The sequence below is a fragment of the Diceros bicornis genome, chromosome 24, assembly GCF_020826845.1.
Source record: "Diceros bicornis minor isolate mBicDic1 chromosome 24, mDicBic1.mat.cur, whole genome shotgun sequence".
NCBI lineage: Eukaryota > Metazoa > Chordata > Mammalia > Perissodactyla > Rhinocerotidae > Diceros > Diceros bicornis.
Window position 1 is genome coordinate 3,461,126 of NC_080763.1, and position 18,419 is coordinate 3,479,544.

The 18,419-nt window shown below is 36.7% G+C and overlaps 1 protein-coding gene across 9 annotated transcripts in view; it reads right to left on the reverse strand.

Moving 5' to 3' along the window:
- The window catches only part of DDHD1 (DDHD domain containing 1), a 107,310-nt gene that overhangs the window by 16,597 nt on the left and 72,294 nt on the right, over positions 1 to 18,419 (reverse strand). For all 9 annotated transcript variants that reach the window (XR_009223667.1, XM_058566945.1, XM_058566942.1 and 6 more), the window contains 5 exons: positions 13,412 to 13,674; positions 11,905 to 11,980; positions 7,290 to 7,439; positions 4,829 to 5,081; positions 3,608 to 3,799 (listed from right to left, as the gene is read on the reverse strand). Coding sequence is in view for 8 of the 9 variants with exons in the window: in XM_058566945.1 (XP_058422928.1) it covers positions 3,608 to 3,799; positions 4,829 to 5,081; positions 7,290 to 7,439; positions 11,905 to 11,980; positions 13,412 to 13,674 (934 nt within the window). In the remaining variant the exon portion in view is untranslated. The remainder of the gene's footprint in view (positions 1 to 3,607; positions 3,800 to 4,828; positions 5,082 to 7,289; positions 7,440 to 11,904; positions 11,981 to 13,411; positions 13,675 to 18,419) is intronic.

Genomic DNA, 18,419 nt, shown 5'->3' on the forward strand with positions numbered 1-18,419 from the left:
CAACAGGATTTTTCACAGAAATAGAAGAAAGAATCCTAAAATTTATACGGAACAACAAAAGACCCCAAAAAGCCAAAGGAATCTCGAGAAAAAAGAACCAAGCTGGGGGTATCACACTTTCTGACTTCAAAATATACTACGAAGCTATAGTAATCAAAACAGCAGGGTACTGGCACAAAAACAGACACACAGATCAATGGAACAGAATCGAGAGCCCAGAAATAAACCCACACATTTATGGACAGCTAACTTTTTTTTTTTTTTTAAAGATTTTATTTATTTATTTTTTTTCCCCCCAAAGCCCCAGTAGACAGTTGTATGTCATAGCTGCACATCCTTCTAGTTGCTGTATGTGGGACGCGGCCTCAGTATGGCCGGAGAAGCAGTGCGTAGGTGCGCCCGGGATCCGAACCCGGGCCGCCAGCAGCGGAGCACGCGCACTTAACCGCTAAGCCACGGGGCCGGCCCCATATGGACAGCTAACTTTCGACAAAGGAGCCAAGAAGATACAACGGAGAAAGGAAAGTCTCTTCAATAAATGGTGGTGGGAAAACTGGACAGCGACATGCAAAAGAATTATCTTACACCACACACAAAAATTAACTCAAAATGGATTAAAGACTTGAATGTAAGACCCGAATCCATAAAAATTCTAGAAGAAAACATAGGCAGTATGCTCTTTGATATCGGTCTTAGCAGCACATTTTCAAGTACCATGTGTGACCAGGCAAGGGAAACAACAGAAAAAATAAAGAAATGGGACTACATCAAACTAAAAAGCTTCTGCACAGCAAAGCAAACAATCGACAGAACAAAAAGACAACCTAACAATTGGGAGAAGATATCTGTAAACCATGTATCTGATAGGGGGTTAATCTCCAAAATATATAAAGAACTCATATATCTCAACAACAACAAAACTAACCACCAAATTAAAAAATGGGCAAAAGAGCTGAACAGACATTTTTCCAAAGAAGATATACAGATGGCCAAGAAGCACATGAGAAGATGTTCAACATCATTAACTATCAGGGAAATGCAAATCAAAATTACAATGAGATATTGCCTCACGCCTGTCAGAATGACTGTAATTAACAAGACAGGAAACAACAAGTGTTGGAGAGGATGTGGAGAGAAGGAACTCTCAAACACTGCTGGTGGGAATGCAAACCGGTGCAGCCACTATGCAAAACAGCATGGAGATTCCTCAAAAAATTAAGAATAGAACTACCATACGATCCAGCTATTCCACTGCTGGGTATTTATCCAGAGAACATGAAAACACGAACGCGTAAGATACATGCACCCCTGTGTTCACTGCAGCGTTATTCACAATAGCCAAGACGTGAAAGTAACCTAAGTGAATGGACGAATGGATAAAGAAGAAGTGGTGTATATACACAATGGAACACTATTCAGCTGTTAGAAATGAAGAAATCCAGCCATTTGTGACAACATGGATGAACATTGAGGATATTATGCTAAGCGAAACAAGTCAGAGGGAGAAAGTCAAATACCGTATGATTTCACTCATAAGTAGAAGATAAAAACAATCACATAGAGACTGAGATGGGATTGGTGGTTACCAGAGCGGAAGCAGGGAGGTAGGAGGGCAAAAAGTATCACTAGGCGCATGTGTGAGGTGATGGATTGTAATTAGTCTTTGGGTGGTGAACATGATGTAATCCATGCAAAAATAGAAGCATAATGATGTACACTTGAAGTTTATACAATGTTATAAACCAATGTTACCACAATAAAAAAGAAAAAAAAATACAATGATGCAATACAGCTAAGCACTTCTACTGACTGTTGTCTTGAAAGAAATAGGTGACTCTGAAACTACCTTAAATAGTAAAAAAACTAAAAAATAGCTTTCTTCCCTCAGATCCTATAGATTCTCTCTGTATGTCTTCATTGCCTTTTCTCTGGGGCTCAAACTCTACACTGCTCTTCTTGTTCCCTCATTCACCCTAACATTTACTAGCATCATCATTGTGCATTAACATTACAAGGAACTGTGAACTTTTTCTCTGTCAGCTTACAAAATTCTTTGAAATTATTTTTCTTCAGAAGTTTAGTTTTCTTTTGACTTCTGCATGTCATAACAGAATTTTCTATGTTCACAATCACATTTCTGATACGAAGTAAAGTGAGAGCTTAAGTGAGCAATAGTATAGGAACTCTTAAAATGAAAATAAGAATTTTGTACAAATATCAAAGTCTAAAAAGAATTTTCTAGGCAGTGTTCAAAAGGCTTGCAATTATAAAATTTTCAGTAGTCAGAGTCTGATACAGATAGGATTAAGTTAAAAAATGCTATTGGCCCAAATAGGAATGTCCAGGATAATTCACCCTGGAGTGTGGTTGACCATGGAGAAAGACCCAGCCTTCAGGACTACCACTCCTTTTTAAGTAAGTTTTATGGATGGCAATGGACGCTGGTCATTTTAAAATTTAGGGTAGCAGACTCACTAAATAAACAAAGCTACAAGTATCTAAAATGAAATCCGTTTAAAAATTTTTAGAGAAAGTTTTCCTTCTGCTATAGTTACAGAAGGAAGTAGCTGGTTTCAGAATCTAAATTTCCTCATGTAAGTCAATGGAAAAATAGGACTTGACTTGTAAGTCTTATTTTACTGGACACTGAAAATAAGGTTCAAGTTTAGACCCTTGGAATTAAATATACATGAAGTGTATTAGTGTTTCACTACTACGCGAGATTTTAAACCTTATAAAAATCCACTGGAAAAAATTAAGTAAAATTCCATTCTAAGTCCAGCAAAACTATCCATTCACTCCCTTATTTCTTGAGCATCTACTTCACCCTAGGTAGCTGAGTGAGGACTGGAAGCCATGCAGTGGATCTCATACAATCTAAGCTAGGAAGGTTTTATAATTCGGTTGGATAAAGGGATCTAGGGCATTAGCTGCAGGATGGCTTCGGCTCAGCAGTTTTAAAAAAGTACCAGGAGAAAATACAGCATAGGTTTGAAACAATTACATGAATTTTTAAGGCTGAGAAGACCATTTAAAAAAATCTACTTTGTAAAAATTAGGGTTGCTTACCCCAAACAGATTTGTTTTATGCTTGGTGTTTAAAATCCCTGTGACACAAGGCCCTGATTATTAATGTTCTTATCTATTAATTCACCTATGCAGAGAGTAAAACTGCATTTACCTGGAGATTATTCTTAAAAATGCAAGCAGAGGAAAAGCATTTTTTCTTTAAAAGCTAAAGCATGTTTTAGATTTTAGAGCAGACTGCTAGTGTTAATCTCTTTTTTTTTTTTTTTTGAGGAAGATTAGCTCTGAGCTAACATCTGTTGCCAATTCTCTTCTTTTTGCTGAGGAAGCCTGGCCCTGGGCTAACATCCATGCCCATCTTCCTCTACTTTATATGGGACGCCGCCATAGCATGGCTTGATGAGCGGTGTGTAGGTCCACGCCCGGGGCCGTGAACCCCGGGCAGCCAAAGCGGAGTGCTCGAACTTAACCACTACGCCACTGGGCCAGCCCCATAGTGTTAATATCTTAATCCTCTCTGCCCTCGTCAAGTGTTATAAAGATACAGTATAAACTTAAGGAAAGAAGTGTATGAACTAACATGCAGAATCAAGAAAGCCAGAACTGCTATGTGGAAGGGTCTGTGTTGCCACAGCGGTACTAGGAGGTGAGGCAGCTGGCTTCTTCTCTTCTTCCATCGAGTCTTTGGATGTCTCAGACGGCTGTGATGCAGATGAGCGTCCAAATCTCGAGAACAGCATTCCTCCAAGTCCCTTTCCAATGCTGGCAGCCCCTGTGTTTCACAAAACAGGGCAGTCACTCTGCTGAATTACACCACACACTAAGGTCAAGAGCACCACCCATAATTACAGCCAACTGGCAGAGGGACCAAGCCCTAGTCATGTTTTTCCAGGGTGGGAACATATGAAAATGACAATTTAAATTGTAGGTTTCTAAATAAAACTGGTGTTGAATAGAATGAGAGCTGTACAAACTCTAGGAATATAGCTTACAAACAAAGGAATAAAGATTTTATGTATTTTATTCAAGTGATCATTGCTTATTAAAGTATTTGGAAAGGTTAAAAACAAAAAAAAAAAACCACGCCATTGACATGGGCATATATTTACTGTTGATATGCTTACTACTGAAATTATGTGTTTATGTTATAAAAAGCTATCAATAAACAATCTGTGATATGATGAAGTAAAATATCACTGAGTCCAGCAGATAAAGCCTAGTTATAGTGCCATCTTGTGGCATTTTATAGGAAGGCAACTTATAACCAAAAGCAATGGACAGACTCGTCTCACACCCTGGAGCTGAGCTCCAGTGCTACCCCAAACATCGTGGCTGGTACTGGAGGTCACTCCAAGGCAAACTAACTCTCCTTGCTGCCCTCAGGAAGGACACAGTTTGAGAGACTTTTAAGACACATATCACAGAACTGGTTGGCTGGGGCACCCTTAAAACTCAAGTACTCCCTCATTTCACTAGGAGGAAGCAGAGCATTAAAAACTACGTGACCTGCCCAACATCTCACAGAACGTGGTAGGGCCAAGATTAAATGAGGGACTTGATTCCTAGGCCTTTTCTAGTGCATCCAGCTATTTCATATTCTCAAACTACAGGATCTGATCTAATCAGAGAACTTCAGGGCTTTTGGCCCTCAAATATGAACAGTGAGAGGGTAGTTAATACTAAATACATGAATTAACTGTTGGATGTTTTGTAATACAAAGAGTATTTCCAAGTGCCCAGAACTTAAATGCCTATATAAAAAGCTTATATTCATTGATATGGAATACTGAAGAGAAATTACCTAATATGCTTGCTTTGCCTATATTTGTTATAGATTCCCCATAGTGTCGGCGGGACAAGACTGGTGAGGTCACAGGGCTTGGTACTGTTGACACGCCTTCATTCTCTGAAACTGAGGTAGGTTCTTTTGCTGGGTGGAGAAAGCTTGGCTTCATATGCTCATAAGGTAGAGGATTGGAAGTATTATACCAGTGGATCTGGACAGGTGAAATGTTGCTGTAGTGTTTCAGTATTAACGGTTCTAATCTATAAGCCTTGATTAAAAAAAATTCAAAGAAATACAACATTAAGGCACAATGCTTGATTCTAATAAACTCTGTTTATTCTTATTCTATTGCACGCTCAGTAGACTTTAGGGAATTTTTAAAAACCTGGTATTTCTAACATGTATTTCTATTTTTTCACTAATAACAATATGTAGTTGATCTAATCATATATCCTTAATGATGAGACTACGAAAAGAAAAACAGAGTTAGTCCAGGCTAATAGTGCCCATTAATTAGTTTTTCAGAGACACAGATTCATTTTTATTATGTTTTGACATCATCTAACAATTAGATTTATGTTAGTCTCACAAAAAAGCCTAAGTAGTAAACAGTAAACCAGAACACAGGAAATAAGGTCGATTTTTAATTTTTAGGAGCTCTTACTAAACTCTATTTTCAAATAGCTCAGTATAGTAACACAAATTAGATGCGATATAAGACCATTTGCCTAATGTGAAGCAGGGATGATATGGCAGAAAAGGCAATGGCCTTGGCGTCAGAATTCCCTGAGTTCATATTCTGGCCTCTGTTACTGATTAACTGTATGACACTCACCGAGTCACAAGGTCTCAGAGCCTCAGTTTCCCGAGCTATAGAAACGAGATAACACTTCCTACCTCACAAAGATGCTAGGAAGAATAGATAATGTTTGTAAAAACTGCCTAGCACACTTCTGACATAAACTATTAAAAAAGCATTACTTACAAAAAAAAAAAATCACAGAAAAACTATAAAATGAATAATAAAAATAACTTATAATAATAAAATGAGTTTGGAACCCTCCTTTATAACATAAAGTTAAGATTATACAAAGGACAGGGTATACACTGAAAGCTCAGAGTTCACCTATGAACTCAAGTTATAACAGAATGAGTAAATTGAATGTATATTAATGAAATACTTAACGTCTAGCTGGGTATTCTCCCATCTGCTTTATTTAATCCTAACAACCCTATGAGGTAAAATATCATCTTCATCATATAGACAAGCAACAGGTCCCAGAAGTGACTTGGCCAAGATGTGCAGTCTGCATTCGAATCCAACATTAGATTCCAGCTCACTGAAATTTATTTCTTAAATATAGCAGTTTTGATTCTTTAACGTATGGGAAATTTCCTAAAAGTCTAGTGTTTAGTCAATGTTATATTTATTTGCTACTAGCTAAAGATCTTTTAAAAAACTTTACACAATTCTATAAAGCTATTTTTCAGAGAAGGAATGCTATATGGAGTAGTTTGTTTTAAATTTAGTTGTATCTAGCCTCGTCCCCAAAAGAATTTAAGGAAGCATCTTTCTCATCTAAAAATCACACTTGGCATTAAACCGCTTATCTAGATGCAAGATCCTTGGAGTGTTCACATTAAAAAAAATTATTTACAGTACAAACATAACAAAGAATGTAAAAATCCAAAATTTTATAATTCCACCAGGCTAAACTAAACTCTTCCACTTTTTCATGTGTAATACATAATATTTACATATTTTCATTTCTATGAGGATCTATCAAACACATTTCAACAATGTAGCATGCTTTAGAGAAAAAAGTATTTAAAGTGGGATTTTAAAAATTTATGGTTGCTTGGGCTGGCCCCATGGCTTAGCAGTTAAGTATGCGCGCTCCGCTGCTGGTGGCCCGGGGTTTGGAACCCGGGTGCGCACCAACACACCGCTTGTCCGGCCATGCTGAGGCTGCGTCCCACATACAGCAACTAGAAGGATGTGCAGCTATGACATACAACTATCTACTGGGGCTTTGGGGAAAAAAAAAGGAGGGGGATTGGCAATAGATGTTAGCTCAGAGCCAGTCTTCCTCAGCAAAAAGAGGAGGATTAGCATGGATGCTAGCTCAGGGCTGGTCTTCCTCACAAAAAAAATTTATGGTTGCTAGGTTATTAGTATTACAATTGGTTAAGGTTTGAAAGTCCAGATGACTCCTGTCCCTTCTATTAATTGTCCAGAGATCCTATTTTTACTCTTATACTATAAGTTACAATATAACCAGATCAACTCTAAGGTATTTTATTTCCTGAGCCCTAAATTAACCAAAACACAAGTCTTAAAAATATGAACCTATGGAACTATAATCAGATAAATGAATTCTTTCTCATTAATTCAGTGGTACCTTGCAAGATTTCTTATGGATTCTTTCAGGAACAATTTAGTATCGAGAGAAAAATGTCTATATTTGCAACTCACCACTGGATCTGTTGGATGAAAAATATTTAGTAGCCGGTTACAAATCTCTCTGGGTAAAATATGATCTTGACTTCCAGCGTTTCCTGGGCGGATGCCACGCAAGGCCAAAAAAACTGCCAGTGGGGATCCCATGCAGAAGAAATTCTCAACCTAAAATGACAAAGTCACCCTAAATTTTAAAACAGGTGAAGCGTTTTTCAACAGAATTTGGGCACAAGATAAAATAAAATACAAATAATGAAATTATCTTCAAATGTATGTCTTTTTAAATGAGCTTTGCCTAGATGGTATCTGTATTATTTGTTAACTATATGCCAACCATTAATTATTCTAAACAATCTATTTCCAGGAACAACTTCATTATCTTTAACAGAAAACGAAGAACGACAAGAGGAGGATAAGAAGGAAGAGCATTTCACGGTGTGTTTCTATACACTAATCACATATTTATTAAGCTACTGTTTTGTAAATTAAATTCTTTTTATTAAGGTAGCATTGGTTTATAACATTATATAAATTTCAGATGCATATCATATTTTGATTTCTGTGTAGTTCACCATCCAAAGACTCATTACCACCCGTCACTGCACACACGTGCCCTGTCAACCCTTTCGCCCCCTCCCTCCCTAAGCTACTGTTTTGTGTGAAGCAGTACACAAGGTGCTGCTAAGGACATAAGACCAGTAAGGCAGAGCTCCTGCATTCAGTTCACAACCCTGTGGGTGGCAGGATAAAGTACGTCCATAATAGAGGAAAGAGAGCAGAGAAAGGAACAATCAATTCCAACTCTCAGGGCTTTACAAAGGAGGAAGCATTTGCACTGACCATAAAAGATGAAAAGGATTTCCAGGGTTGGGGTTGGAACACTGGGGCTGAAAAGAAGGACATTCCAGACTGATAGAACCACATGTACTAAAGCAGAGGCAAGAAAGAACCTGGCTTAATTTAGAAAATACTAGTAGTCTGATATGGCTGAAAAATTGGGTGTGGGGAAAATATAGTTTGAAATGAGAATGTACAGAACTTTGACTGCTTGACTATGCAAGCTGGACTTAATTTATAGGTAGTGAAGGAGAACAGGATTCGACCCATGTTTTAGGAGGCTAGTAAACCTGGTAGTAGCTTGTGGATGAAGCTGAAAATTGAGAGGCTGGTGGCTCAGAGAGAAGTTAGGAAACTACTGAAAGAGTTTAGGCAAAAGATAATTTGAACCTGGGCAGGACAAACTGTTCTATTCAGAAATCCAAATATGAGAGGATAGGGTGGAATCAACCTGATTGAATGGAGATGGGGATGAGGAGTGAGTCAGAGGCAACTCACAAGATTTGGTTCTAGCTGACAGGGGGGACAGTGGTTCCATTAATTGTAACAGAAACTCTAAGTAAATCCCGTTCTTGTTGATAGTCAGTTTAAGGCATCTGTAACATATCTAACAGGTAGCTGAAAATTTAGGGCAAGAGATATAGAATTGGATATGTCATCATCCAAGTCTGTGTGTCACCATCATAGAAGTGTTGTGTAATATCAAGAGAATGGGTAAGATTGCCTAGGAAGTGCATAGAATTAAAAAGGGATTTAGATAGAACTATGAGGAATGTCTACATTGGATTAGCAGGTGAGGGAGGTAAAACTACAAAAGGGAGAGTGAAAGGAGAAAGGAAACCAGGATACAGCAGTATCATGGAGGCCAGGAGAGGAGATGGCTTCCAGGAAAACAGGGTGTCAAAAGAACTGGACTGTATACAGAACGTAATACCTCTCTCTCCTAAACCCACCCTCCCTCTCTCATATGTTCCACATCTTGATGAGTGAGACATCCCGAATCCCTCCTTCCTTCTCACCCCAGCATCTGAGACACCGCTCCAACAGATCCTAACACTCCACCTCATCACCGCTCCTCTGCACTACATTGTAACAGTGTTCCTGCCTCCAATTTAAACACCTTTAATCCCTTCCCCACAAGACCACTGGAGCGATTGTTCTTTTTCCAAATTAAAAAATATGTATGAATGAATAAGCATTTTGAAATGGTACTTTTATGTTAAACAAAGTTTGAGAAACTTTTTTTTTTTGAAGGACTGGGTAACTTCAAAATGTTTGAAGGCTGAAGAAAATTAACTTGTATTAAGGAAAATTAAATATAAGAAAAAAGCAGGTGAAATAATAGTGACAGATGAAAACACTGATTTCTGATTAAGGTCATTTCTTTTTCTGTAAAGTCAAAGAATAAAGTATAGAGAAAGATACAAGAAATAGCTAAGACAGAAGAGAAAGCTATGTAAATCCTTTTGGCTTGACGTACACGTACATACAGACATACAGACACGTACACCCTAGTAAAATGCTTTATGCATCGGTCAGGCACTTCATAAATGTTTGTTAAATCCATGGAGTTGACAACTTTTCTTTCTTTGTTTATGACTGGTCTATAGTCTGACAGACAAACACATAAAGGAGTTATTCTCTCTCAGATAAGAATAATCACTACTTTAGTGATATCTACACCCATTAAAGAATTTTGAAGGTGAAAAATAGCTTTAGATATTTAGTCTAATCTCCTTGTCCAGAGACAAATAAACAGATAAATTCAGGGGCTGGCCTGGTGGTGCAGTGGTTAAGTTCGCCAGTTCTGCTTCGGGAGCCCGGGGTTCGCAGGTTGGGATCCTGGGTGTGGACCTACTCACCGCTCATCAGGCCATGCTGAAGCGGCGTCCCACATAGAAGAACTAGAAGGACCTACAACTAGGATATACAACTATGTACTGAGAGCTTTGGGAAGAAAAAAAAAGGGGGGAAGATTGGCAACAGATGTTAGCTCAGGGCCAATCTTCCTCAAAAAAGAAAAAACAGATAAATTCAGAGATGTTAAATGATTTGGCTAACGTTAGATGACTAGTCAGTGGCAAAGCCTCATGACGAGAACCAAAGTTTCCCACTCTCCAGACCAACGTCTATCAATGTTTTTTTTCTTTTTTTTTTTAAGTTCAACAGTCACCTGTAACAAATCTAACACCTGTATTCTAAAAGTAAATCCATCTGCTGGTTAACAAGCCAAGAAAAACTTCTATTTCTTTTAGAACTCTGGAGTCCTAAATATTAATTTGCCAATTCATGAGATAATCCTTTTTAAATTTCATATTTCTATATTTTTTCTCAATGAGTAATTAAATACAATTAAAAAAATTAAAAATCATATTATTAGACTACATATGACTATGTATTAAAAGGATACACAATTATGGTGCATAAGTTCTAGTAATGTGATATTGAATTTGGAGATCCTAATACACTTAGTGGATCATACTCAACTCTCCAGTAAAAAACTCAAGATATGGAATAGAAGAGTTTACTTTTTCTACCAAACCAATTCTACATATTGAACATCGATTATATATAATAACGGTGGTAGAGATGTAACTCAAATTCCAGGTGGAGATGACCCCAAAGACTATACGCTCTTATGGTTTTCAAATGTATATTACAACTTTACGTTAAGGTTTTTAAATGTATAGGTTAAAAAAAAAAAAAGACAACTTTATAAGTCATGGAGATAGATTCAACAAGAAAATTCTTAACTGTTTAAAAAAAAAGTTCTGCATCATTCCACAACTTAACCTGTATGTTAAGTTCCTGTGATAAAGAAACAGATTTCAAGATTTATAATATAGCACACTAGACATGGGCATATATTCAATAAGAAATGAATATTAGGAAACTTATGCTATACTTCATTTAACACTGCAAACAAATTATTTGTTATTCAGCTATAGGCTGTGTTCTTTCCAACAGCCAGGTCAATGTTGACATCTTTCTGCCACTTCCTTCTAAACCACTGCTTTTGACGGCTCCATTCTGATGCTCAAAAACCTTGAGAAGCTTCCACTGCCTCTACCAAATACGAGTTCTTTATTTCCAGCTCTTGCTCTCCCACGGCTCCCTTGCTCTGAGTTCTGTACATTCCCGGCTTGCTCGCCCTGCTCCACTCACCACGTGCACGGTCTCTTGCGCTTCTGTCACACACCTCTCACTGATGGAGATGCCCCCTTTCCATCCCTGGAACCGTCACTGATATACTGATTTTTCTTACCACCCACAACTAGTTGGTCACTAAGTCTGTTAATTCTAAATACTAAGTATTTCCCAGATCTGTCTCTATTTTTCTCTTCCCACTACTCAGGTTTTCTGGTGTTTCTCGGAGGTATGGTGTAGTTATACCCTTCACGCCTTTGTTGATGCTGTTTCTTTTATGCAGAATAGCAGTCTCCTTTCCTCCACTTGGCAATATCCAACTTAGTGAGATCAAGTACAAATGTCATTCCTTTGTAAACCTTCCCAGGCAAAACTAAAACTCCTCTCTCATGCATGTATCATTCTGCATACTGCTAACAGCACCAATGACACTGTTACATATCCTGAGGGCCGGGGACCCATCTTGACCATTCTTCACTTTGTAGAACCGAGAAACCAGCAGTGTCCAACACAGAGTAGGTGTTCAATAAATATTCATTTGAAAGAACAATAATTAAGATTTCATTTGAATCCTAATGTCATGCTTCAAACGATGTTTGAGAAAAAACTGAGATGAATAATGAAAATCTCATCTGTCTCTCCTCACCTTAAACTTTAAGGCAGGCATTTGTGTCACAGATGATGCCTTCAGTCCACAGAGCCGTTCTTCTATTTCTCTCAGCCTAGGAAGCAGTGAGGTTATGTACACATTCATATTCACAATCCCATAAATACTAGATGCTCACTAGTTCACTAAAGTATAAAGAAAAGGATGCCCCATTATCTAATCCCTCAAATTAATCCCTATGGACAGTATTTAATAAATGCACCTGCTGTAGTACAGAAAAATCTATAAAAGTTTATGAAATGATTAGTAAAAGCACCCCTACTCTTCATAATACCTGCTCTTAACAGCTTTTTGGGGGGATCCTTTAGTAAAATATGAGGCAAATACAAGCATATATACACCTTTAAAAATCAAATGTTTATCATCAACATGATGTTTATACCATATTAGTTCTGTGTCCTTTTTTCTACACAATGAATCTTAGAGATCTTTTCATTTCATTGCCTCTTGATCTACTTCAGTCTCTATAACAGCTGTGTAATTGTCCACCATAGGGATGAACCACAGTTTATTTAACCTTCTCTGCCGATGAACACTTGGGTTATTTCAATTTTTTCCCATTACAATGTTCTGTATTTACTTACATTTAATCAACAAGGAAGCTAAGTTAAAAAAAAATAGGTGCAGTTCATTTTATAAACCTGTTAAAAAATTTTTTTACTGGATTTTATATCTAAAATGCTGCTCTAAGGCTTGCCAACGTATTTTCTTTCAAAACTATCAATTATTTTGACACTATAGAATTTATGTATCTAGCCTATTGCACTTAATAAGGTTCTAAATGAAATTCTTAGACAACTTCTATAACACCAAAATAAATCCTAGGCTTCCTGAGTAAAAATTTTAGTCAACTAAATTGGTTGTTTTTATACAATGCTAACTCTCAAAATGCTAGTTAGCAAAATGCTAACTCTTCATGTTCTGTTAGAATTGATTGGATGGTCGCTAAGAGGACAAAGAAGATACAGTATGTAACTACACATGAAGATAGGAATGTAGCAAAGAATTAAAAGATAGTATCAGGAAGGCCACAAGTGATCAGATAATTATAAAATCTGTCAAAAATATATTTGTCAAGAAAAAAAGGGCTTTAAATGATTTTCAGAATAATCAGAAAGGTAAAGGCCCATCTCTAAGATTAGTAAAACTACAAAGGACTACACACTGGCAAACATTTTCAATAAAGATTTTATGCAGTGACTCAGCCTGGAATAAATTTTACATTTCACTCTAAATAAATTGTGAAGATAAGACAGAAGGGAAAAGAGGAAGATGACAAGACAATTTATTTTATGCTGTAGGAAAACACATGTAATTAGCGTGAAAATTAATAGTCTCTAGCTTGACTAGGCATGTTATCTAATAATCTTTGTATCCCGAACAATGTATTTTTTCTTTATCATGAAAATCTTAAAGTTTTCTCCTAAGAAGTCCAGTAATTCCATGCAGTCATTTTAAATTCTCTTAAGAGACTAGGGTGTTTTACCGTCGTTTTGTTATATAGAGTTCATCAAGGAGATGTCGCTCTTCGTAGCTCATCCATCGTTCATCAGGCAACTCTTCTTCCTTCTGCAGCAACTGTTCATAGAGGCGAACTGGATTCCAGCCAGTCATTATGTCGTAAGTGATCACACATCCCAAGGAATGGGACACTATTGAGACCTTACCCCCTTTTTCTTCAAAGTCTGGATTCCGAGAACAGAAAAGGGAATATAATCGATTCAGCTCTTGCTGAAGGCCTTTAACTAGCTGTTTGAAATAAGAAAACATCATATTAGAGTAATCACTGACTGCTAAAAACTTTATTTCCAAACTCAAATACATTGAGAAAGAAAAACACAATCCTGGCCAAATATCCCTAGGTTATTAAAATTAACTCAGGTGCTTCAAAACCTTGCAGAAAATTAAGTAAGGTATACATGATATTATAATCCACATCATCACTAAGAATAAAAGCAAATATTACCCACATAGACCCTTTCATAGTCCTTAAACCAACTATATGAGTCAGCAGTTCCACAGACTAAAAAAAAAAAAGTTCTATGTAGATTCCAATAAAATTTTCAAAGAGCGCCTGGAAATTTCTTCTTCACTGCAACTTATACACATGTAATTCTAAATTTTTGTATCTTGTAGTTTTTAAGCTTTAGTAAATTTTAGAAAAAGAATATCTGAGTCTGTGATAACAGGTGTACTACCATATTATATGTATTATTATATTCTGCATTTAGATATGAGTAATGTAATGAAAGGCCATCGTATGACTGAAGAAAAAGCTATTGTTGCTCTACTTGATATTCCAAAATTCCCATTAAGTTGGCAATAGAGAGTTGAGTAAAAAGTTTTATATGGCTGGAAAGCAGGGCTTTGTAAGGTTTAGAGGTTAATAATGTGGGAAGTATGTTAGTCATTTTTCTTTGTAAAACTGCTTTGAAATTTAGCTTTAACAAATATTACTAAAATATTCCATATAGTCAGAAGAATAAGATTCTTTTCTTACTCAAACTCATACTGGGCCCCAACCTGAGTTTTAAGGCAGTCTCTCCTCTTTCTACCATTGCTTACTACTATTTGATTATAAATTTCCTGCTTGATATTCAATATCTCATTTCAGTACTTAATATGCCAGCCGTTACTCTAACATATAAACACTAGTTATGTTGTTGCTTCCATTTTCAATCCTGTTATTTTGTCTCAGGAGACAACTAGCCTCCACCAGATTTTACTGAACATTCTCTACCTGCTGATATAAACTGAAAATCACTTGAGCACTCATGCTTGGCAGGGTTAGCAGGGGCAGGAATGAAGGCCTCGTGTTCCCTCTGACTGCTGACATCTCATGTGATGTCATGTGATGCTGAGGTCTGGTTAAAGCCACTCTAACCATGTACTGGGTCTAATAAAATATATTCAGCCAATGAAGGAAGAGAAGGAAAGACAAGCTGGTAGCATGTGGAAGGATGATAAGCTGCCTTTTCTCTAGGGAGGAATGCAACAGTTTTACTTTAATTTGACATTTCAATTTTTTCCCCAGGAAAAACAAAAGAATTCCACGCTTTAGTGTAATGGTTCTCCAGCTTTCAATGTGCATCAGAATCACGTGGAGAGCTTGTTAAACACAGATTGCTAGGTTCCACCCCAGAGTTTCTGATTTGGCAGTTCTGGGGACCACCACATCTTAGGAACTACTGCTTTAGTGGTAAATGTACATAAAAACCTTCTAAGACATGGGTTGTAGGTAATTATAGTCAATATAGTTTAAGGAGTAGGCAGTGTGATATGAAATTACATGCTCTGTTTAAAGGGAGCTATAATGTAATGCTTTGATCTTGATTTTGATAAGAGTATCAACTAACCCTTAAAATTTTGTAATTTTCGTGATTTACAATCTACATTAAGGGAGGTGTAGAAAAAGCTAATGTTTAGATAAAATAAATTCCTTTAAAAGTAACATGTTAATAGTTTTTACATTTGAAGGTGTTGATTTTAAGACTTATACCATGTAAATCTAGAAACACTAAAAGATAAATACTTAAGTACTCTGGCAAAGGTACCCAATCTTTTTGTTTTTTAAATACCAACCCCTCAAATTAAAATTTAAAAATTAAAAAATAAAGGAAAAGATGCACCAGTATCTCTACCAGTGATTAACCTATTAAAAGAACTCAAAGCACCTGTCACTATACCCAATACCTCCTCAGTCCAGCAATCATATATGGATACCAAAACAAGGGTAAATATCCAAGACAGAGAAAATACGGATGACATTAAAATATTTCACCACGGAAGGAAACACAGAATGGATGGTTTCTGAAGAGCTGGTGCTTTCATCTGTTTTAATAATCACATACTTGAATAGAAATGGTCTCTGTGTTTCCTTATTAGAAGATATCTAGATATGGCAGCATTTAGAATCTCTGCCTATAGCTTACATATACAGAGACATTTGTGGCCAACACATTATGATTTTGAAAGCCAACCTTTAAAACAACTTTGCAGCACCTCTAAATGCTTTTATAAATCACACACTCAGCAGGAAAAGGAGAAATCCACCTCTATGTTGTATCCAAGTCTATTCTAATTAGGGTTCCCTCCACCCCCACCTTTTCCTCTGATCCAATTATATTCTCCTAGCTAGAATTCTTTGTGACCATGTATGTTCATTTGGGATATCTGAACCAAGATTAATGATATACAAAAATAATCATAATTTTATTATCCCTACAATATTATCTAATCAAGTCAGCTAACCTCCTGCACAGAAGGCATTGGATGGCTTTTCAAAAGCTTAGAAGAGTTTCTAATTCTCATAACCGCTACTCAGAAGTTAAAATTTATGAAGAAAATCAACCCAAAAGGAAAAGAAACCAAGCAGTTTTAAGAGAGAATACAAACACACAAAATACAGCTGAAGAATATAATTAGTCCTTTGTCCTTCTTCCTGCTTCAGGAAATTTTAATGAGAAAAAGTAATTTAGAGTTTTAGTTATATATATCAGTTGAACAGTTTTCAAATAACAATGGCAAGATGCAGCCATGACAATTCTCTTTATAATTCTTCATTTTAAAAAGCCACTCAAAAGAGAGTTCAGATGTACACCAGACGTACAATTCCCTCTGGATTTTCCATGTTACTTTATTTACGGTTAAAGTAAGGGCCAAAGGCTCTCTGATGATGTCTTCATAGTCTGGAATTAGTTTCTCTTTTTAAACTGGTCCTGAGAAAATGTGACGTAAGTACTGATTGATATACAAAACTTTTTCCCTAACCATGGCTTTTCAGTGACTATCGGCACAATCCTAATGAGGGTCCTCCCATGAGCATCTCACAATCCCGAGGGAAAAGGGCCCTCAGATGATCTAGTTGAAACTGCTGTGAAGGGAGGAGTGTCTTCAGTGCAACCCTGATTGAGTTGCCCAGCGTTTACCTCAGCGGTCATGCCATTCTAAAGTGGTCACACTTTTATTGTTTTGATTATTTTTTCCAGTTTTATTGAGATGTAATTGACATATAACACTGTATAAGTTTAAGGTACACAACATAGTGATTTCATGTACGTGTATATTGTGAAATGATTATTACAGTAAGTTAAAATCCATCACCTCACATTATTTACAAATTTTTTTCCTTGTAACATTTCTATTTTTTAAGGCAGTTTTAGTTACTACAAAGTTCTTCACTAGTAAACAAACATGTTCCTTTCCACATTTTCTCTTCATTGATCCTTATTTTACTTTCTAGAATTAACAGAGTAAGTCTATTGCTTTTTTTCTTAAAAATGGTATTAAAAAAAATGGAAAATACCTAATCACAACTTGAGAATCTAAGGATGAGGAACTGTACTGGGAACTTTACATACATTCTATCTTTAATCCTCAGGACAACCTTTATCAGATAGATATTTTACGTCCAGTTTATAAGTGAGGAAGCTGAGAAAGTAAGACATTTGATGTAAGGTCACATAGCTAGTTAAGTGGTAGGTTTTTTTTTTGCTGAGGCAGATTCGCCCTGAGCTAACATCTGTGCCAATCTTCCCCTTTTTGTATGTGAGCTGCCGCCAGAGCATAGGCACTGACAGAGAAGTGGTGTAGGCCCACGCCCGAAGTGGTAGGTTTTGAATCTGCATCTCTTTGACTCCAAAGACTAAAAGGAAAGGAAAAAAAGGCTCTTTTTTACGCCTATCAAATAAACCAAACAAGGTTCATTCACCAGGCATGAGTTAATCCTAAAGGACCCCTGCTGCCTGTTATCTATCACCACTTCTCTGAGGAAATATATACTGTTCAAAAAGTATTTATTCTAGAACATTGCCTAACACCAACCTTGTGCTAAATGGACTTTGATTTACAGAATCAGATTTCTTTTTTAAAAAATAAGAATAATTCTTGCACACTTTGCACTAAGTTTTTCCTTTGTTCTTCAAATGCCTTAAGCAATGCTTCCCAAGCTTCTCGGATGGTATCACCTAGGGAACTGTTAAAAACACAAATTCACAGTCTCTACCTCAGACCCACTGAATTGGAATCTCCAGGGACGAGACCTGGGAAACTCTTTTCCTTAGTTTCCTTTTCTTAACTTTCTATTTGGAAATAATTCCAAATTTATAAAACGTTGCAAAACAGAAATAGTACAAAGATCATCCATTACTTGTTACCCAAAATTGTTAGCATTTTATCCTATTTGCTTTATCATTTGTTCTGTTACTCTAACAGACAGACAACTTTCGTGTGAACCATCTGAGGAGATATTACATGTTACGTAATTTATGGTCCTTTACCCCTAAATACTCCAGTGTATATTTCCTAAGACTAGGAATATTCTCTTCCATAATCACAGTGTAGCTAACTTCATAAATTTACTTTGATATAATATTTCATCTAATCTAATCTACCATCCACATTTTAACTTTGTCAGTTGCTCTAACACATCCTTTGTAGTGTTCTCTCCATCCAGCACAGGACACAGCCTGGGATGAGACGCTGTATTGAGCTGT